Below are 24400 nucleotides of genomic sequence, written 5' to 3'. Positions count from 1 at the left end.
CTAGTGCAGTAACAAAATTATTGTAAGTAGGTTAGGTTTAGAGCTAATTTCATATCATCGGCTGATTACATCGGCCGATTAAATTTGAAGGCTGGCAACACAGACTTTTGTATAACACATAGAATAAATGCACGAGAAAATCAGCCAATGAAAATGCTTCTCTTCTGCAGTTAAGTGGGAAGAATGAAGGATTCTGATTGGTTGATTCGCTTATACACTACGCGTTAAGGTACCTTTTCACGAGCTGCTGAAACTGGCCGTTCCAGCGACAAAAAAGGTCACGTGATAAAAATTGACGAATAGCAAGAGAATATGACGCCATAATATAAGCCATAAGTCATAAATCAGAAGTAACTAAAAATTGACGACTGTGATTAGTCCATTTCTAGTTTATGACTTATGATTTGTGACTTACGGCTTATTGTAGAAGGCCCATAATGGGCTTTCTACAATAAGCCATAAGTCATAAATCGGAAGTAAGAATTGAAAATCGGGTTAAAAGTAGCACAATTTTGTTGAAATCTGATCTTTGATTCCAATTGTCAATATTTTTTCATCAATTTAGCTTGAAATTAACATTTACAAATAATTCAACACATTAAAAAATACGAAAAGATATGTATAAGATCGATTCTATTGCTTTAGTCAATATTGACCTATTTTATTCATTATTTAGGACATTGAATAACGAAGACAGACTAAGGGATCTTTTAATTTTTTTGCGTTAATGTATAATATATAATTTATGTAATTATTTATTTAATCATGTGCTGAAAATTAAACTGAAAAATTAAAGTATTTAACTTAGCTTTTTTTTTATTATCCTATTATACTGATACGCAGTTATTGATTTCAGTAAATAATTTTTCAAATTATACAAAAGTAGAAAAAACATAACGTACCTCGCATAATGCAGCACAATAATTGAAGTTTTTATTTTCCATTCACGTTTATCTAAAAAAAATAAATTATTTCGACGAGAGACGTTATTCGTAAAACTATTCGCATTAAACTTTTAAAAATAAAAATTTCAACTTTTCGAAAAAATGAAGTGTTAAGATTTTTTTCAGCTTCAATTTGAAATTATATGCCGAACAATCAATTATGTTCACTTATATAGTCACTTAAGTTTATAATTGCAGCACTTATTTATTACATACACAAATAATAACAAACAATAGGATAAATTACGCGCGATGGAGTAATATATATTTTGCGGTCCATTTATTAAAAATATGCAGTAACTTCACATCGTGTATTCCATTACTTTCAGTTACAGTAGAATATGACACAATAATATAATATAATATTGTTCTCTATCTACGCAGGCTGTCCTTGAGACGCTTCTATAGCACGTAACTTTCAAAATATATAATGTACGTTATCCTGTGTTCATCGTTTACAAAAGACTAGATTTATTCTCTTTAGACATTTCTCGGTATAATTTCGATTTTCTAACTAGAATCATGGACTTTCCTTCTAATTGTAAGATATTTTTTATTCTTTTGGTCGGTTATTCGTAGATGTGTCGCAAATTCTTGCGGAAATTTGCATCAGAAATTATTTACGATATATGGCACATCACGTCTTGGCGCGTCTCATATTCATACTTACATGGCTTACGTGATACAGAGATTTTTTTATTAAGTGAAGAGAATCGTACTTGAAATGTAATATAAACACGAAACACAGTGTCAATCGCGATAATAAATTCACATATAGAGTGCACAGGCTACACACTACATAGCAGTTTTATGATTTTTTTTATTTGTATCAAGGATCTTTGAATACCACTCAAGACAAGATCAATTTTCGAATAAAAAATGAACAAGTGAGAGAGAGAGAAAGAGAGAGAATACGCGAAGCGTACAAATATGTACCTATGGCCAGTATTCATAGTTCATTCTTATTACAACATCTAAGTCTATGGTAAATAATGTGTCTTCAGACGGTAATGCGCGCGGCCTGGTTCGTTACATCTTGATACTGTACTCTAGAGAGTCTTGAATGTAAGAATCAATCATGAATATTGGCCCCTGTATGTATTTTGGTAATATAATTTTAGTTTTTTAAATGTATGTAATTTCTCGCGAGAATCTCTTTAAATATAATGAAAGATAATATTAATTGACTCGTATGATTTAAAAATCTCAGAAAGTGTAATGCCTAATCGAGTCTTGTAAACAGGATGTTAGTGTTATAAACAATTATAATGAACACTAACATCCTATTTACAAGACTCGATTAGGCATTACACTTTCTGAGATTTTTAAATCTCTTTAAAAGCATGAACAAGGAATATTACCACTGCGAATGTTTACTCCAAAATTTATACACAAAGATCCTTAATCGCATGGAACATGTTGCATTGTATGTCGAAGACAATAAACTAAATTATACATATAAACGGCAAGCTTTCAACCACAGCGCAAACTTTTACAATCACGCTAATGTGAAGTATCGAAAATCAACTTTATCCTTCATACACATATACATATTTAATGAACATGAGAATAATATCAGGCTCAATATGTATATAAAAATGTTGCAACATTATATATCACGTTACATGAAAAAAAAAAATTGATTATAACTGGAGGAACAATTGACACACTTTCTGTCTCGATTTTTTAATATCTTTCGCTTGCACTAGATGCTGCTTTTATGAACATCTTTTAAATACTGTTTATTTTTTATTATGGACCTACTTAAACACATATTTGAAGACTGTAATTCAAATTACAAAAAATTTTACTTAACCACACGATACAATTGCTTTTCTCATCTTCATGTTTTTGTATAATACATGGTTATTCTTTGGAAAACTTTAATGCACTTAAAAATATATATTATATTACTTGAATTAATTAAGGCTCAAAATTTTTAATAAAATTAGAGAATGAAATAAAATGCCACGTGATGAGTCAACGCGGTTATTGATGTATAAAAATATTTTTAATTTATTCTTATGTAATATACATAATTTAGTAGACATTTCGAACACTTTTCAGTACAATATAATAATAAAATGAAAAAAATTATAAAGGTATTAACAGTGGTCAAGCGAAATTGTGCAAAACAGAAATACTGTTAGAATTAACATTTCTATGCTATATTATTCGATGAAGGTCTTCGTCATAGTTGTATAACTCTGGCTTAATTGATGTTGATATCATAAAAATTATTAAGACGGTAAATTAAAATTACAGCTAAAATTGATCCTCAATCCAATAACATGCCAACAGTTTTAATAATAAAAATTAAATACGTCAGAATACTACAATTAAGTAGCATAAGATAATCAATTTAAATAATAAATACAATTCTGGGATCAAGCCAAGGGACTATATATGGCCTATTGTAACGAAAGATAAAACAGAAATGTTAAAAAAGGTGATCGAAATGTCTACTAAGTTTATCATATTAGATAAAAATAAATTGTACAAATTTTTACCTACCAATAACCGCGTTGGCTCATCATGGCTATTTCATTTCATTCTGTAATATATTGAAAAGTTAAAAACTAATACTCGATATATATATTAGTTTTTATGAAGAAAAAAGCGATACATAAAAAACGAAATATTAATCGTTAAACATTCCGCATCTTGTGTTATAAATTCCACGGACTTATTTTATGATCTTCTGCGACAAGTTGATCCCCCCCCTCTCTCTCAATCTCTCTCTCACACACGCGATGAATACAATTCCACTACAATAATTCATTAAATTCCGCATCGATCTTGCTAACAAAAAATAGCGATAAAATTCGAATCGCTCTTGTGTTTGGATACGTACAATCAGCAACTAAAAGATTGCAACACTTTTTTAAAAATGGTTTAAAAATACAACCTACTTTGAATGATTGGTTCTTACTTATAAATCCATAAATGAAAATCAATTGCTCAGTGACGAGCAGACTGTATTCCGAAATCCATCGAAAAGTAAGTGTTGCAACCTTTTAGTTGCTGACTGTAGATACAAAAGTGAATCAAGGACAATCGTATAAGCGATATACTTCAAACCGAGCATATTAAATTTCAGATTACTGTGTATAGACACTACATAATACAGAACACATTGTGCATCGTTGCAAATTTTTTCGTGATTTAATATCAAAGAAAATCTAAACAGATAGAATATCGGTAAGTGTTGAAAATAACGGACCCATCTTCAATTTGATTTGATATACATTGTCAAGGTCATAGTCCTGAGTGACCTCTGGAAAATTTTAATCTGCGCTCGCTACCTTCATTCAGAAATTACTAACAAAATAAGTTTTTTGCTACATAAGAAAAATTTTGTTTTAAAATAAATTTTCTGTTTCAAAGCAAAAATTATCTTTGAAATCATTATTTTCTTTTATAATTTTTGTTTTCAAGATTGAAGTCATTGGAGATGGGTCCGTTGTTTTTAAGATTTACCACAAAATATCTTTCGCACAAGTACCAAACAAATAGTTCAGTATGATCTAATACAGAGAAAAACTGTCTATATTTTTTATAATGCATCATACGCATCGCATAAATGCAATGTATTAACTAGACTCAAACGACGAACACGATCTTTCTCTTAGCTTAACAAGGGCACGGTTAATGCGAAACGTCCTGATGATTGTTATTTAAGCGTTATTTTCTCTTTGTAGAAGAGAGGAAGATAAAAAGAGATAGATGTATTAGTATACAGTATATAGAGTGTAAAAGTACTTCATTAGTAAAATATATATAACAAAGTTAGTATGTGTCAGCATTAATCAGTTAATGTTCGATTAAAGACATCAATCAACATCTTATTATGTATATTAACAAGATGTTGATTGATGTCTTTAATTCCTAGATGATTATATTTGGGAATATTTTATCGCGGAGTGTCCGATAGAAATGGGAATAGTACATGATTCGTTATCGTTTGAAGAAAAAAAAAAAAACAGATTGGACGCCTCGCAAGAATCTGATTCTGGCACGATGACTGATAATTATCTTCGATTATAATATAAGTGTATGTGTGTGTGTGCGCGAGTGTGTTATGTAAGCCGATTACATCGGATTTGTCAAAAAATTCGTAACTATTCTAAATCTGTATATGTATTCGTGTTGTGTGTCCTTTCTCGCATTGACTACTCATCGGAAAAGAAAGGGGTTTGCACTAAACCCTTAAAAATAGATTGGGATCTAATGATATTTCTTTCATTTCTGAGATTATAGAATTTTTATCTCAATTTAACGCTTCAAAAACGATATCGTTTGAAGATGAGTTTAGCTAATTTATGACAGCTATTAGAGCCGGCAATGTATCTTAGTGTTAGATAAAATTTCTCCTGGATGATACTAGAATTATCAAGTTTATTTAATCACTAAATACTCCTTACTGGTTATGTTATCTTTTCATCATCATCATCATCATCATCATTATTATTATCATCATCACCACCAGCATTAATATTAATCTCTGAGGGAGGATTTGACTTTTCTTTTTTGTACTGATCTACTGCATTAAGCGTTTTGGGAAGACTTTTCGGTCTATAAATTTTATACTCTTGATTTTGCAAATTAAAATAAATAAACGGTCTATATCAAACTAAATGAATTTAATGTTGTTCTTAAATTTTATAATATAAATGAGAACATAAAACTAACTAAAGTGTCATACGTTTCGAAACTCACAGGTCTTCTTTAGCGATTCTTACAGATATTTGTATCGTTGGATTGATGATATTTTCTTATGATGTATGATGATGTGATACAGACATGCTGTATAACAATTATAGTTTGGATTGATTTTTCTATTCTCAATACGAGTATATTATCTAGAGTTAAATAATTAGTTGTCGTCAATAAAGATAGTCAGTAAGATAAAATAAATTAAAATAAATAATTAAGTTAAGAATAATATTGAATTTAATAGATGAATAATTAAGTTAAGCATAATGAAAATTGAATTTAATAACTTACAAAGGCATCGCGTTTAGTGTAGACAAATCCACGACAGGCACATAACAGTTTTGAAGCCTTTTGATTACTCAATAGCATTGAGATTGGCAATTCGGTTTTATTATCATTGGATGTTATTTCTATGTTCACAAACATTCCTCTAGATCTTGCAATCTAAAGCATTGAAAAAAGATGGCATCTAATTAGCACAAAAACAAACATTCCATACAATGAACTTATTGAAATTTTAAAATTTATCTTCACATTAACATTTTTTTCATTTAACAATAAAATTTACAAACAAATTTTTAGGACACCTATGGGATCCCCCTTATCCCCTATTTTAATTGAATTGATTTTACGAGATTTAGAGGAAAAGGCATAAAAAGATAAGACCCGTGTAAATGAACATAGAAATAACAAAGCATAATTTCTTCAGACATACCTGTCATTTCAGACCACAGATTAAAATAACTATTTTGATTGGGAAGAAGTTACAATTCTAGATACTGAAACGAATTAACTACCATAAAAAAAGAATCTCAGAAATGTTACATATTAAAAAACAAAACAATGGTATTAACTCACAAAAAGACAATCTTGATGAATTTTATTATTATTATTTATTAAAACAGAGTCCACACAACACAAACAAATGAATGTCAACCTTAGTGCTCCGAGTTTCTGTTATTATACTTTTGCGTTTTATCATTGTAACATCTACGTTCAACTCGATCGGATGAATTTGTAATGATGATCCTCACATGCCTTTGTAAGTTATTAAATTCAATTTTTATTAAACTTGACGTATTATTCTTAACTTAATTATTTATTTTAATTTATTTTATCTCATTGACTATCTTTATTGACGACAACTACTTATTTAACTCTAGACAATACACTCGCATTGAGAATAGGAAAATCAATCTGTTATATCAGCATCAATCTATCATCAAAATATCATCAATCCAACGACACAAACATCTGTAAGAATCGCTGAAGAAGACCTTTGAGTTCCGAAACGTACGACACTTTAGTTAGTTTTATGTGTTCTCATTTATATTATAAAATTTAAGAACAACATTAAATTCATTTAGCTCGATATAGACCGTTTATTTATTTTAATTTGCATTGCAAAAAACGAGTGAAATTTATTAATTATTAACTCTTGATTTTCCTCCTCAATAAAAAAATAATAGCAAATATATGTCTGCTGATGAAGAAATATTATTTATAAATATACACATATTGTACATGTATAAATAATATTCCTCCATTATTACATTCTTAATTGTAACATGCTATTACTCATCAAATAAAATAATATCATTAAATGCATACACCGAAAAAATTGTATTCTTGAAAAATCTATTTAATATTGCTATTCTTGATTTGCATAGATAATTATCACTACTTACACGTGTGCTTCACACGATTTTCGATGATGCTTATTCGTTAACATTCGTTATTCACGCTGAATCACGCTCACACAAACGCAATTTTTCAGCTACTGAGTTACGTAGGCACGTGCTTACAAGTTTGTATCCGCGAGATTGAGATCGTGAATAGTTTAACCAGATCGACGTTAACGATATTGAAGTTGAAAGTGTTATTCTTGAATAATCAAGGAATCACATTAAACAAAAAAAATTATAATTTTATTTAAAAAATGACGATCATCTTCATATAATCTTACTAAATTGAATTCTGCAATAATTAATTTAACGATTATTTGTCCCCTTTAAAACCATGCAAATTTTGTCTGGAATATTATTCTCTCTAAAATGTATTTTTCAGAGATATTTAAAATTGTTGTTTAAAGTAAGTATTTCTAAGTAAGATAATTTCTCTCTTAAATTAAGAGGATCGTTTTGGTGCTTATTTTCGAACAAAATAAACTATACGTAAGTGGAATATTCTTAGGTTAAAAATACAATTTTTTCAATGTAATGAATGTATGTAAATATATACTTGAATAATGAGTAATACGAATAACAAGTGATAAGAAATAGCCTGTTCTACATTAGCATATATACTTTAGTATAGATTTCACATTTCATATTCTACATAGATTTATAAGTATGTCAGCTTTAATCATAAACTGAAACACATAATTAAAAAAATCGATAAATTTATAAGACAAGTAAACATAATTAAAATTCTATAAAAATATTCAAAAGATAAAACAAGATAATACGAGTATATATTAGATTCATAAATCACATACACATACAGTAATCAATAAGTTACTGTAAAAAAATAATATCGAACTTTATTTAGATCATCCAGTTTTTTCTACTAAAGGTTCGATATCGTACAAATTGGCACTTATTCAGTTTGGAATACCATTATTTTTGCTTTAATGCTGTGAATTCCGATGCGTGGTCAACCGAGAATATACATCGCGCGCGTCGATGTAAAATCAAGCATTTTCTTTCAATTGCGCTCACGTAACGCACTTTTCTCGTCTTTTTGTATTATTCACGATAATAGAAACTCTTTACGATACTCTATTATACATACGTGACTCTAAATATATACAGCGACTACAGGTGGCAGCAAATCGCACGTCCTGAACCGCGTCAAACGTCTATTCTTTCATTTATTTTTTCTTTTGTTAAATCGCTTAATTATGTTGAACACAATGATATCGAAACGCTCTTAATTATATCGATTATATTAAAACTTGGAATCGCGGTACTGATTAATTGGAGACTGTTCATTGTATTCTGACGAGTCAAGTGGAATGCATAAACTGAGTGTTGAGATAGCACAATGATTTTAAGAAATTTGATAGAATCTCCTCTCAAATAACTCAATTTTTTCTCTTTTTCTAACGTAAAAATTCGTTATAATACAGTAATTATTGTATGATTAAAAAAGGAATGGTTATGTGTACATTGACGTAAATATTAGTAAGTAAAAGTAAAATAAAGTAGATGACACAATTTTGTTCATAAGACGTTCATTTTCAATCAAGAAAATTGAATATGAAAAATGTTTCTTCATTGATCTTTGTCGTTCATATTTATTTCTAAAATAGTTCCTTCCTCAGTTTTACTACGAATTACAAGAGATTGTACATATACATTTTCTAGAAGTTATCAAAACAAAAGTATCTGTTGTAATTTGTTGAAAAATATTTTACAAAATATCACGATTGTGGAAGAAGCAGAATTGATTTTTGTCTCGGCAGTGATTTATTAGGCTTATTTTCCATTTGATGTATTCGTTATAAATTTTGTGTAACATAATAATAAGGATTTTTACGTATAATTTATCCAGATACCAGTGATTTTCTTTCATCAATTTCTTGTCATTATTTTATCATTTTTTTAATTTACTCAATGTGCCAGCGAATACATTCCTTGTATGCAGTAAAATGTGTGACATGATAAAGATTCATATCTAAGGAAACGATTGAATATTGGTTGCTGAAATCCCTACTCCTTTTAAATAAAAACACATACGTGGTATATATCTTTTACACCGTGTAATTGTCGCGTCACTTTATGCATTCCAGTAGCAAGCAGTTGTATTTGCATTACAATCTTAATCATTTCTATTCTTAGGCACGGCCACGGGCAGTGCTTCTTTTCAGAAATTTTGAAAAAAAACAATCAATATTTATAATTGGAACAATAAAATATATTAAAACTTTGGGAGGATTGTCGCGTTTTTGTGTTGTGTGTGAATGTAATTTTTGTGTAACCAATTTGTAATTCAAGATTACGCCAATCGCTCGTCCCTCAAATCACAATTACATCGATATCACACTAATCAAATATAACATTATCGATGCACACGTATGACATCGTGTTTAAAATAAGGAACGTGCGAATACGACGCGAGCAAGTAGACTGGATTTTTAATCTACTAATAAGGGATAAAAAAGCATGTCTGCGCGACGCTTCTTCGAGTGGATTTGAGGTAGAGTAAAATTTGGGAAAGAGGAAAAAAGCGAAGAGTGTGTTGTTGATAGGTGACAGAGTAGCAGAGAAACCTTTGGCAGTATAGATTTGCCCCTTCTTTAAATCTGTTTCAAATTTATTCACCTAGTCGCCGTCCTTGGATTCACATCACTCAGCATTACTTTGCACCTGGTATTTTTCCTAATACCTACACATGAAACAATTAGTTACATTAACAGATTGCAAATTTCCAACTGGCTATTGATGCTTAAACATATAACAAGCATTGTTTTAAATCACGCACTTATCACGTATTCCGTTTTATTTATTACTATTGAATTTAAGAGACAAAAAGGAAAAAAACAAACTTCTAGTACTTGGCTTTAGAACATACTTTGGAAAGATCTACTCCAGTCAGCGCTTGTACAGCTGGAGGTACTTGTCCAACAAGACGCGTAAGTTCTCCACTGGTCGCGTCGCTTCCGCCGAGAAGTACAATTTCTTCCGTTCTCGCTAACGGTGCTGCGACTTCGGCTGCAATCTATATAAAGAGATAAATCAAAGAGTCATTATGCGTTAATACTATAATACTACGTAAACGTAATGCATAACGCATCCGTTTACCTTCGGCAAGGCATTCAGAGTGATGTTAAGTATCGCCGCTTCTCCGTATTTTTTATAAACAGTTGCTTTCATTCGCATGCGTTCGGCCTCCGATATACCGATAGCTTCTAGAGCGTGAGCCTCGGCCTCTCCGATCAATCGAATTTTCTCAGCTTCGGCTTTTGCTGCGCTTACAGTTTGAGTTCTGTAAGTGGATGATATTCAAATTAGTTGCGTTGAACAAAAATGATAAATTACATCTCCTGTCTCGTGAAACTTTACCTTTTTCCCTCGGCGATTCTTCCCATTTTATAAAATTCAGCTTCGGCTGGTAATCGCACTGTGCTCTGTAGCTCATGTTCCTTTCGACGGACCTCTTGTTCTTCGACTTCGATTTGCTTGCGCCTTTCCACAACTTCTATCTGTATTTCCTCGTTTCGTATCCGCTGTTTTATCTTTGCTGCTTGAAGCTCATAAGCTAATTGGGCCTCGGCTTTCTACATACATACGTAAACACTTTGAGTGTGGCTTTGTTGGAAATATTGATCGTTCGCTCGTTCGCGTATTTCACAAAGAATAAACTTACCGCTGTATTTACTTCTTGATCAAAATTGGCCTTCTGCAATTGGTAGAGTCTCGCGTTGTCCTCAATCTTCGTGTCGGTATTATATTTTATATCCATCGCCGATTTTTCGCATTCCGCTTCCTACCGTAAAAACAACAAAAAAATTATAAGATTGCGTTAATATGTCGCAAACTGTACAAAACGTCCTGTAGTGATACTATCTTTTTCTACAAATTAAAATCGATTTTCTCTTCCGGCGTGAATGTAAAAAAAAAAGGTCGTTATTTTGCTGCATTTGTATTCCCATTCTTATTTCCATTCACATACACACACACACACACACACACACACACTCTCTCTCTCTCTCTCTCTCTCTCTCTCTCTCTCTCTCTCTCTCGCTACGTTTTATAGTTAAATTCGAAACTCACTTAAAGCTTATTGAAAAACATACTTTTAATATTATAATTATAGATAAAATATAAGCATAACTTTCGAATTTTCTATACGGCGCGACATATCGTACACAGGCCAAGACATACCCTAATACCAGCATCTCGATTTGCCTCGGCGACGCCTACATCAGCATCTCTTTTAACAGCCGCTGTTTGGGCTTTGCCGAGCGATGTTAAATATTGAACTTCATCATAAACATCTTTTATTGTGAACGAGAGAATCTCGATACCCATACGACCAACATCTGGCGCGGCAACTTCTCGCACAAGAGCTGCAAATTGATCTCGATCCTTGTAGACTTCTTCCACGGAAAGTGTTCCTGAGAAAAAACGTTATTTTTTTACCAACAAATTTTTTCAACAGAAGAGTAATTCTTTTATCCACTTTTGACGGACTAAATTATTTATTTTTCATACAACCATTTTTTGGTGAATAAAACTTTTTGAAGAAAACTTTCCTCGTACCATAATATAAGTTACGTTATAGGTATACACTAAAAAATAACAGTGTCTGTATATCGTAATTCTCACTGTGTTGGTGGTAATATTAGCATCAATATGATGTGGATTTAGCATCACACATACGGGTTTTATATATCCACAGCAATTTTTTCAAAGTGTATACATTACAAACATTTAATTATTAAACGTCTAATGATTCTAATATTAATCTGATAGCTCTATATAGAATTGGAGCGTCAAAAGACATGCACAATTGTGATTGTATTTATTAAAATGTTTTATATTGCAATTATGTGGCCTATTAACTGTTTATGAAAAGATGCTAATTAATCATATCAATCGAGAGATTGTTTCAAGAAAACTAACGGCCGCGGAATATCATAATTTGCTTAATTTTATAAAGTAAAACGTACCCAATATAGCTCGAAGGTGACCCTCTAAGGTGGACAGGATCGTAGTCTTGATCTCGTGAACACTCTTTCCAAGAAACTGTTCACTGGCAGTGTGCAACAATTCATCGGCTTTCATGATTTTGCATTGTGCCACTCCAGTAACCGTTAACGGTACTCCCTGTGCCGTTTCCACGCTCTCGCATACCGGGTTCAGCGTCATCACTTCTAGCGATAACCGTTGTACATCGGTGACGAACCACCAGGTGAACGCGTAACCCCCTACGATGGTCCTCTTCCTCATGGAGCCGCAACATCCTCCTACGAAACGCAAAGATGATTCATATAGTGTTGCTAATTAATTCTTGCAAAAGAATTTACTTGCGATATAACTTTCAATAATAATATCGTTGAGATTTCATCGATATTCGAGTTTTATTCTTTTACTATTATAAAGATGCTTCGGGATCTTCAAATTTTATTTGCAGAATATAAATACTTTTTACAAACAATTGTTGAAAAGAAGGAAATATATCGGTGTCTGTATTAAAATAAATCAACCTTATACATTAGTTGAAATTAACAATGTGTGTATGTATAAAACGTACACTATATTAGCGAAGATTTCGCAAGAGATATTAAGTATTGAATAATAAAATGGATGAAATCGTATAATATTTATGTTCGTCCAAATTTCTTTATATGATATGATTAATTATTTCACTCAATAATAATTAATTATAAAAGAGGGGAGCGGAGAAAATTCAGGTTAAAAAAAGATTTACTTTCTAGGGTACACGTTGGCACGATCATTGATTAGTTTATAATTCTGAACGATCGTTAAACACACGCCTAGTATTACAACGATAAGTAGGTCAGTCCCCGTAGTGGACGAGTAATTTTTTACTATACATCGCTATTACGGAATTACTCCGATCTATCGAGACATGTTACGTTGTGCATAATTGTGAAATATCTGCCAAGTTCCTTCTTACATTATATTATAGACATTATCGCGAATAGGTATCGTAACCTTCAAAAAAATAACGCATATGTGTGCAATAAAAAATTCAGCAGACAACTGTGACGTTTTTTCGACCAAAATTATCAATTTTCTTAATTTTTTAAATCTATGTTTACATTACATTTTCGCATTTTGTCAGTCAATGACATATACGTATACGTTTTTTGTTTAAAGCCACGATTCTCAAAGATGTAAACGAACAACAGGATAGAAATGAGGAGGATCACCTCCAACATATCGGCATGAGATGAACAAGGAGAAAAATTGAAAGACAGAGAGAGCGAGCGAGAGCGAGAAAGAGAGAGTAGAGAGAGAGAGAGAGAGAGAGAGAGAGAGAGAGAGAGAGAGAGAGAGAGTCGATGACCGTTATACGCCGCATGACAGTCTACGGGACTGAAGAGTCCGGAAACCATAGCCAATATATATCCTCAATGAGATACTCGGCTACATGCGAGTAGGGACTGTAACAAGGTCACAATCAGTATCATTCTGCTCTTCGTCGAGTAACATCGCTCACGGACAGAATAATTTTGCTAAAATATTTAAAAATTTAGCTTGATTTTCAAAATAATTTTGTCAGATTATCAAAATATTTAATTAGTAGGATACTCAAGTATGATGTGTAATGTTGCAAAAAAAATTTTGACATTCTAAGAACCATCTTGAGCGTACTACATGATATTATTTTATTGCCAGCAAAATTATTTTCAGATCTATATCTAGCTACATTTTTAGATACTTCAGCAAAATTGTTCTTTCCGTGTTGGGATGTTTCATCTCTTCGTTCTTTATCAGTCAACAGATTCCATATTCGCGACTTGTTCGGTATTTTTCGGCGAACAAGTTTTACTTTGATATTTTAATACGAATACACAACGGAAGAATTATCTTACATTTTTCTAAAAATCAGTTAAAATCCTTTGTTAAATGTGTTTAAAATGTGATAACAAGTACAACATTTACTTTGATATAATTGAACTTATAGCGTATCGAAAACGCACGCAAGCAGATTGACTTTGGTAAAATCTGAATAAAATTCGAAACAAGGCAGGTGGATGATTTAAGGCAAGTCTTATAGATAATCTCGCTTGGCGGGAGCAATTAAATTTTAATTGTAAATTATTTATTTTTTCGCTCATGATAACACGACAATTCTATTAAAATTATACAATTGTTCTTTCTATTATAACTTTGCTGTATGATATATTATAATCTTATTGAAATATCATTCTTTATTTTTATAATATTATCTTGATTCAATCCTTAAAGAATAAACATTATATTTAATACGAAATGTATATGTTGAAATCTATTTACTTACATTTACTAAAAAAAAAACTTGTTAATACTCTGATAACGTCTTAAAGTTTATAGTAATTAAAAATTTAAAATACGTATTAAAATTATAATAACTTGCAATATTTCCATTATTACGATTTTATATTTTTATAAAAAGAATTGTTAATAAGTAGAGAAATGTAAAGAATAATTATCAGATATTTAAATTCATAAGTACTTTATACTTTTCATAAGCATATTAAACATATTCTTTATACGACATTTTACAACCCGCGACCTTTTTCTTCAACAAAGATAGGACAAGAAAATTATTGTTTATAATTACAATTCGTATTTTATATTTTACATTTCATATTTTTCTAAAATTAAGTTAAATATACTGTATTTGCAAAATACAATTTAATAAAGAAATTTTTCTGATATTTATTGTTCTACGAATAAGATTTTCTTGTGCAAGTTGGAATATTATTCATGCGTTAGCCAATCTGTTTTGAGTTGTTAATTAAAAAATATCAGTTAAACTTTATGTTATTAATGTAATAAAAAAATAACGATATTTAAATGTCATTCATAGTTTCTATAAAATCTTTAAAAACATAGTAAAACGGCTTGATTCATGAATAAGTCAAAACACTTCTTCGTTAGCATTAAATTGAAAATGACTTTTATTTGAGAATTACTAGTCAGACATAATTTTGCTTCTCCTGGAAAAGAGAAGATTGTTTCTTCTGATAGTAAAGAGAGAGAGAGAGAATTACATAATATTTTCGCGATTTTCGTATATATATATTCTGTATAATCTTTTTTTTTATTAATGAAAAGTTAAATAAAAAATAATAAATAACTTTTATATATATATACGTGAATTAAAAATACATACATAGAAAAATTTTATGTGAAAATATTTCTCAAAATTATGATCAGACAATTAAAACTTTTGAAACCATGTTAATATTTTAGACTGTTGGAAATTTCTCGAGTGTATAAGTTTCCATCGTATTTCAGAAAGTAGATCAATGTAGCTTTCTTTTTCAATTTGTTCAATTCATGTTAATTCATTTATTTTTGATACAATGTTTCACATTTCTGCGATTTTCTCTCTCATTCTTATTTATAATTCAGTCTTTGAATTTTCATCTCTCTCTCTCTCTCTCCCTCTCAGTTTCATTGAGTTTCTAGTATATTGATAATATTACAACAGTCCACAATAAGTGACACGTGTCATTATTTAATAGTTCCTTGATAAAAATGCTTACTAAAAAAAAACAGATTTTATAAATAAACGTACTTTTGATTTATAAACTTGTGATATAACATAAAGTCTACATTAATCTATTTATCTATCTAATATCGCTATCATAAATACGATCAAAAAACGATAAAATAATACACTATCATCACTGGTTACTTGTCAAATCGTGATTTCTGACACGAAAATGTGTCAAACAGATAAAATCATTTGACAATAGAGGATCGAAGAATTCACAAAATAATTATGAATACCACGGGTGTGTTTAAAATTACTTAATAAATTTGAAAGTTTCACGAGTAATTGATATTCATTTCACACTGTCTTTGCTTAGACCGAACCACGTGGCTTCCTCTTTGCCAATTTCTAACATGATGGTTGCCAAGCTATCGGTTTTATTTCGACAGCATAGCGAGTTGGTTTGATTCGGTTAGATATTTCCTAGAAAATTCCTCAATTCTCTTAAACGAATAAAAAGGGAATGAGTAACATCGTTCATGTCATACAAAAATACTTTTTGGAAAATTTGTAATGTCGCTACGTGGCAATCGAAGAAATTTTTAATAAAATTGTCTTCGTAGAAGGAGTTACATTCGTAATTGTAGGAACTTAATATTTTTTGCATTCTCATATAGCATGGGATCGGTATATTACGCCCAGTGCGGCTAAATATCAGTGCAATTAATTGTATGATAACTGTCGTCAACGCCACGCCGCAGGTTCGCGAAGAAGAAAGAATAAGCGAAGTTCTCTTTTTTAAAGCCCTAGGCTACATTCCAAAACGTCTTCTCCGAGGAAGATTTTACTCTATATACTACAGTATAAGTTACGTGTACTATTATATATATTGCGAGTAAAATTTTCCTCGGAGAGTAAATGTACCTCTAAATACAATGCGAGGCAATCGCGACAAGAACGGCGATTCTTCTGTACTTCACATCAAAAATTTGAACGCTGATTGGTAGGCTATAATATGTCATAGATATACAGAATTCCAACTCGTCAGAAATTTATCACTATTATTCCATATTCCTACACACACTGAATCAAAATTGTACGTAAATACAATAAAATATTTATTAAATTAATTGGTTCACAATAAATTTTTATAATTTAGATTATAAAACTATTATCAAAATTTATTGCAAGAATAAATATTTAATTGTATTAATAAATCTAGTTACTGTATTAATAAATTAATTTCATAAGTTAAACATTAAGTTTGAGATTAATTAACGATCATTCGTTGAACCAAAATTTTTTTTAATATTTATGCATTGACGTATGCATTTCCGTATGTTGAATTCCTTTGTTTCTATTGCTATCGCTATTGTTACGTCTATTGCTATCGCTATTCCTTCGCATTGTGTCTTGGGCTTTAAACGTGCGTGTAGAAGAGAGATTCTCGCCGATCGAGCTAGCGACAACACGTTCTGAGAGCGTCTCATTTATTATTAAAGGTTTATTTTTACGAAAGCCCATTTCAAATGTGAGTGTTGTGCTTCCTTCTGCCCGAGTATCCCATATAATTATTAGTAAGTTACGTCATTTTACTATATCATTACATCGTGTGATAGCCAATACATTAATTATGTTCTCAAATGATAATAGATATTTACTTTCTTCCATGGGGATTTTGAAAATAATTTTTAGAATTATTACTAATAAATAATAAACATTCAAATCCGCAAAAATTAGAAATTAATTCCAAATTGGTTCAAATACAAGTAATATTGCACTACAAAACGTTAATTAGATTATATTTCTCATTAGGACATATGTGGTGTGTGTGTGTGTGTGTTACAAAAAAATTAATAATCTTATGAAAAATATGAAAACTTGAAAATATCATAATACATCAATTATTGCTTTCTAACTAATCTTCTTCACGAATCATTTTGTATGTTTAGATTCAATTTATTGTTTGTAGGAATATTGTTGATAAATTGATAATTGGTAACGACAAAGTTCACTTATTAAAAAAACAATGATAAATGACAAGATGCTCTTCTTTTTATTCGGACTTGGGACCGACAGTGTTAAAGTTATATCTCCTATTTACATATATACATATTTACATATATACATATTTACATACATATATATGAAGTCTATGAATATGTCGCTTGTGCTACAAAATTACTCGTCTATTCGAACCCTAATGCATACAGCTTACAGCAGACGCGCGACGCTGGGAGTGGCGGAAACGGTATCGAGATGACAAACGGTATAATGAGAAATATAATCTAATTACTCGCGTTTGATCCAATTTGAAATTAAAATTCTAAATCATTGAGGCATAACTGACAGTGATTTCATAACAATACGAATAAGGATTTTATTCACTTTATTTCAATGTATCAATTTTTTCTTAAGTCTGGCGTTATTATAATGAATATTTTCGATTTCTATAAAGAAAAATAAAAAATGATCCCTTAATGATCAGCAAAACATCGAAAATTTGTATCCTCCTGCCAAGTGATGTAATTACTCGTATAATTACATAAGACAGTTACACGTTACGCACATATTTGCTGCGAGACACTACCGTGTTTCTTGATTATTTCAGTGATATATAATAATAAAAAAATAAAGGCGTATAATAAAATAATATTAAATTAAACTTAATATACCTCCCAGGTCAAAAACTAATTGAGCTATACTAGTTGTTAGAAATATATATAAATTTATTATTAATATAATTACATCGGTATATACGGAAAAGTTTCGACTTCACAGAGTCCTCAACAATCGCAACCAAATTCTTAAAAATTAATTAATTTTTTTTTTCTTTTTATATTATTTTTTTGAATTATTTAATAAAATAATATTAGTACATTTATTAATTCGCATATGTCATAAATTTTAGTTCTTCAGTAAGAAACACAGGAAGAAAATAAAATGGGCATCGAAAGCTTTCTGACAGAAAGTTTGACTTCAGCATCAACTGGCGGACTTTCATTGATCTTTCCGGTTCTTGCTGCGACACTTGCCTATTTTCATTATGAAGCTCTAGATAATGAAGGACCACCAATCGACATGCCGTCAGAGATGCTATTGCCCTCGTACCACTTTATAGTGATAGGCGGTGGTAGTGCAGGTACGCGTGTGTGTTTGAAACTCTCGTTATTTTGAATACGAACACATTATCTAATACAAATACAAATATCTGTCCTCTGTCATTTCCTTCGTTTTCTTTTTACATTAGGAGCTGTAGTTGCCAGCCGTTTATCCGAAATTGAGGATTGGAACGTATTGTTGCTGGAAGCAGGCGGTGATGAACCTGAGATCTCAGATGTACCCCTTTTGGCTGGATACCTTCAACTGAGTCAGCTAGATTGGCAATACAAGACTGAGGCACAGGGTGATGCTTGTCTAGGTATATGACTTTTCTGTTGTTCCTCCATCATTCTTTCTTACTTTGTCGTATCACTCAAACACCATTTTTATGTTTCTTTTTTACGTTATTAAATTTTTATAGCGATGGAGAACGGCCGTTGCAATTGGCCTAGAGGTAAGGTTTTGGGTGGAAGTAGCGTGCTCAACTATATGCTCTATTTAAGAGGTAACAAGCGAGATTACGACATTTGGGAGCAGCAAGGTAATACTGGCTGGAGTTCGCGTGACATCTTGCATTATTTTAAGAAATCCGAAGACAATCAAAATCCTTACTTAATTCGCACGCCGTATCACGCAAAAGACGGATACTTGACGGTACAGGAGGCACCGTGGCACACACCTCTAGCAGCAGCCTTTGTCCAGGCTGGTCAAGAGATGGGATACGAAAATCGCGATATCAACGGCGAGTTTCAAACCGGCTTCATGATCGCCCAGGGCACTATTAGGCACGGCAGTCGTTGCTCCAGTGCAAAGGCTTTTCTTAGGCCAACCAGACTTAGGAAGAATCTGCACGTCGTGATGCACGCGCACGCAACCAAAGTGCTGATAAATCCCAAAACAAAGCACATTTATGGAGTAGAATTCGTTAGGAACGACAAAATGTTTCGTGTGCGCGCAAAGAACGAAGTAATTGTATCCAGCGGGTCGATAAATTCGGCGCAGCTACTAATGTTATCAGGAATCGGGCCGAAGGACCATTTGCGAGATCTTGGTATTCCAGTGATTCAAGATAGCAAAGTTAGTGCAAGCATTTTTTTATGCAATTTTTTTTAAAACTCTCTTGCTTTCTCCTCTCTGTCTACACGTCTTCATCGTTATACACTTTACTAGATAAGTCATACATCAAACACATAAAAATAACTTTACAAATCAGTAGAATTTTCAAGTAATCTCTATTTTTCATTTATTCATATAATTTATTCTCGCATCGCCAGGTAGGCAGCAATTTGCAGGATCATGTTGGCTTGGGTGGACTCACGTTCATGGTTAATCAAAAAATTTCTATAGTGGAAAAACGATTGAAAAACATCCAGACAGTGATGCAATACGCTGCGATGGGCAGTGGACCCCTGACAGTGCTCGGAGGCGTCGAGAGCGTCGCCTTCGTCAACACGAAATACGCGAATGTTTCGCTGGATTTTCCCGACATTGAGCTGCATTTCGTTTCCGGCTCGACGAATTCGGATGGGGGCAGACAACTGAGGAAAGTGCATGGACTAACGAAACAGTTCTACGACGCTGTTTTTGGACCGATCAACGACAAGGACACATGGAGCGTGATTCCTATGTTGCTACGACCAAAGAGTCGCGGTGTAATCAAATTACGCAGTAAAAATCCATTCGATTATCCTCTCATTTATGCAAATTACTTCAAAGAAGCGGAGGACATCGCTACATTGATCGAAGGAGTAAAAATTAGCGTGGCCCTGAGTAGGACTGATGCCTTCAAGCGATTCGGAAGCGAACTCAACTCGCAACAATTTCCAGGATGCAAACACATATCCATGTATACTGATCCTTATTGGGAATGCATGATCAGATATTATAGTGTGACGATTTATCACCCCGTTGGAACATGTAAAATGGGCCCTTACTGGGATCCCGAAGCTGTTGTTGATCCGCAACTTCGAGTCTACGGCGTGACTGGACTGCGCGTGATCGATGCGTCAATCATGCCCAACCTTGTGAGTGGAAACACGAATGCGCCAACAATCATGATAGGCAAGTTAGAGATAGAAAATACATTAATTATATTATTATAATATATATGTATATATTATTTTTTAAATATTATTAAACATATATATTTTATTATTTTATATGTACCTATATATATATATTGTATACGATTTAATCTGATGATAATTTACTTGATAAGTTATGGTAAATTATCTGGTAATTTTGCATAGAGGGAGAGAGAAAGAAGTTGGTAAAATGATAATTTTAAATTATAAAAAATTTAATGTGGGGCTCAAAAAGAGCACTTATAATCTTTAAGTAAGAGCAAATTTATAATTGTTAAGTTGTATACATATATAAGAGATAAATTTTTCTTGTAATTACATTCTATACCTAATTACATAATTGCACTACAATATTTGATCTAAGCATAATTTCACCGTAAATAATTGCCAGATTAAATCTACTGATAAATTTATACCTCTACAGGTGAAAAAGGAGCAGACATGATTAAGGAATATTGGTTAAAGTGGAAAAACAGATACGAGGAAAAAGTAATTAGCAAATGATAAGAGAAACACGCACTTCGTGACGACGAGTGACAACAATATGTGATAATACCAGAACATTAGTGCTGTCGACATGAAAAGACTTTCAGAAAAAATTAGAAATTCTGAACTTTACTATTTTGTTACATTTTATATAAGCTATGTTAGTATAACAAGAGTATCCGAACTTACTCGTGTATGTTTCGTCGTATACCTACGTGTATACGTTTTTAGAGAACGTTTGCAAAATGACAGAATATTTTAATACCATGTATGATGTACGTGTAAACTTTACTAATAATAATTACAACGTTATGTATATATCTGTTATATTATATAACTTTTATTTACTGTTTTCAAAATGGAATTTTAATCTTGTAATTAGTAAGTAATCGATGCTTGACATGAAAAATAAATATTTAAATTCCAATTGAATAATCGTTGATTATTTCTTGTTTCAGTTATATTTCGTGTGTCGATAAAATTTTTCTCTTCCAAAAGCAATTTTTTTTTACAAAGAGCAATGGAAAAATTTCAAGGAAATCTCGTATTTTTTTTACATTATAAAAAAGTGAGACAAGCAACTATGCCAACTATACTAGTTTCCATTGAATTTCAGATCAGCCGTGCACTTCACAATAATACCTATAATTAAGATTCAAATTTGTTAAGACTGCAGTGCGAGTTTAGGATGAATAATTCTAGTTATATTATAGCGTATATTACGCTATAATTGCGTTTTATATAACTACCATTAATCACAAAGTAATTGGTAGTAAACGATTACTTCAAAGGTAATTTATTTAATGTTTTTGTCAAGTTTCTCTTTTCCTTTTGTTTTATATTCTATTTTTAAATATTCTTTTTTTGATAAATTTTCATAAATAGTATTCAAACTTTTCTGTGGAAAGATTAACCTATCGCTCCCGAATGATACGGCTATTAACAACTGTTGCTGACGATGTCAAAAATATTAAAAACCGTCAGTCTGATATCAAAATTTTTTTCTCGTAGTTTGATATGAAAAATGTGAACATGTGTGAAGAAAAATTAAATTCTGAATTAAATATCAATTAATTTCATTAATTATAAGTCTAATTTCTTTCTTCTAAATTAATAAAATAAAAAGATCAATCTTATAAAGGTTTCTAGATTCAGCATTTGTAGTTGCGTTTCAATACCGAAATTTTTCGCAATATTTGGGAGAGGGGACATTTCAGATTATTAGAATTGTGTTGCAAGACCGAAATCTTTCGGCGCGCAATATTTAGGGAAGGGGGACATTTCAGATTATTAGAGTTGCGTTGCAAGACCAACAATTGTTCAGCGCGCAATTTGGGGGGACTACATATATTAATAGAACATTATTTCTTACTTGGATAAATATCGCGAAGAATATTACTACGTCGACTCGCCATCAGAGGTCTATCAATATCCACAAATTCTCGTAAGTGCTGAGACACGCGTATATCTCTTTATATAAAATCTCGATTTAATAATTTACAAGACGTATAAGGTAGACTTCCACTACAATGCCTTACTGATGAGTTCAGTAGTGGAAGCCGGGACGAAACGCCAAAAATTACGTGATATTCTTCGCAATATATATTAGATTAAATTATCAGAGTTATTTAATTAGATTTTTAATTATAATTTGACTCTTACTTCGCCGTTGTTTAACGTATTGTTTATTATTAAGGTTGAATGTTTTTTTTAAGTTCTTAAATTTTTATTTATTAATTTTTATTCAATTATAATAAATTAATCTCCTTCGGCAACAAATCCGCAATCTATCATTAAAAATATATTTAAAAGTACCGACAATGTAAAATTTTTGTAAATAACGTTTATAAATTTTTAAATTAATCAAGCATACTCAGGAATCTCTCAAGCAATTTAATGCTAATTGTATATTTAAACATTATAAATACATCAAATAGGCAGATTATTATAAATTAAATTAATCTTCTGTGAATTATATTACATTTATAATTTTAAATAATTATAGTTTCCATAGGTAAGCAATCTCATAAGATTTGTCGTATTAAAAATAAGTTTTATAACAAAGTTAAGTATGTACAATTGAACAGCAGACTTCTAAAATACATTTTATCTAAAATTTTATTTTTTAAGTTAAAGATGACATAAAATAGTGTTCAGTGTTAAGAGATTCACATATTTTAAATTACTCTGTTCTACACCATCAATTCATGTGTTGAAAATAATCATGACATTTGAAATACATTATGTCCTTCAATTAAAAAGAGAGAGACAGAAAGATAGAGAGAGAGAGAGAGAGAGAGAGAGAGAGAGAGAGAGAGAGAGAGAGAGAGAGAGAGAATATATTTGTTTAATTTTAGCAACTGTTTAGTAATTTTGTTGAACATTTCACATATTATTGATTGACAAATCGTTATTTATAAATAATTATTATTTGATATTATATCGATTTGTATAGTATGTTTAACAGTTGCAAGACATTATTGAAAACATTCGTGACTAATACAACATATTCATAAAAAGGAAATAAGATACGCGCGTGACCCAGAATTTATTCGTAATTATTTACTAATTGATCTCTTCGAATTACAATTCAATACCCGACTGATTACCACGGGGACATAATGCCTACCCATCTGAACTTGTCGGAATATCGGGACATATTCAAAATACGTATTTCTCTCTAAATATTCATGCGTAATGACTGACAACTATTTGAAATACGATAATGTAAAGTGATTATTACATATATAGAATCACTATGCACAAGTATGATTTTTTTAACATTAACGTTTAATAATCAATTTATTAGTAATAAAATTATTATAACAGTGTATTATAATATATAGTATAATATAATATAATATAATAATTTAATATAATATATAT

General features: G+C 31.1%; 2 protein-coding genes across 2 annotated transcripts in view; one reads left to right on the top strand and one right to left on the bottom strand.

Annotated features, from left to right (window-relative positions):
* Positions 1 to 9907: 9907 nt before the first annotated feature.
* The window catches only part of Flo2 (flotillin-2), a 98487-nt gene continuing 83994 nt past the window's right edge, over positions 9908 to 24400 (bottom strand). Inside the window, exons 2-8 of the mRNA XM_018550127.1 lie at positions 12337 to 12633; positions 11549 to 11781; positions 11031 to 11150; positions 10727 to 10941; positions 10466 to 10649; positions 10236 to 10382; positions 9908 to 10049 (exon numbers count right to left, since the gene is read on the bottom strand). Coding sequence (XP_018405629.1) covers positions 10020 to 10049; positions 10236 to 10382; positions 10466 to 10649; positions 10727 to 10941; positions 11031 to 11150; positions 11549 to 11781; positions 12337 to 12633 — 1226 coding nt within the window. The 3' untranslated portion in view covers positions 9908 to 10019. The remainder of the gene's footprint in view (positions 10050 to 10235; positions 10383 to 10465; positions 10650 to 10726; positions 10942 to 11030; positions 11151 to 11548; positions 11782 to 12336; positions 12634 to 24400) is intronic.
* Positions 14268 to 21761, top strand: LOC108781979 (glucose dehydrogenase [FAD, quinone]). The gene is made up of 6 exons (XM_018550123.1): positions 14268 to 14401; positions 18754 to 18984; positions 19093 to 19263; positions 19366 to 20021; positions 20219 to 21005; positions 21453 to 21761. The coding sequence occupies exons 2-6, from the start codon at positions 18786 to 18788 to the stop codon at positions 21530 to 21532; spliced, it is 1893 nt and encodes a 630-aa protein (XP_018405625.1). The 5' UTR covers positions 14268 to 14401; positions 18754 to 18785; the 3' UTR covers positions 21533 to 21761.

This window comes from Cyphomyrmex costatus, unplaced genomic scaffold (assembly GCF_001594065.2).
Source record: "Cyphomyrmex costatus isolate MS0001 unplaced genomic scaffold, Ccosl1.0 scaffold932, whole genome shotgun sequence".
In the NCBI taxonomy this organism is placed as follows: domain Eukaryota; kingdom Metazoa; phylum Arthropoda; class Insecta; order Hymenoptera; family Formicidae; genus Cyphomyrmex; species Cyphomyrmex costatus.
This window is presented reverse-complemented; position numbering and strand designations above follow the sequence as displayed.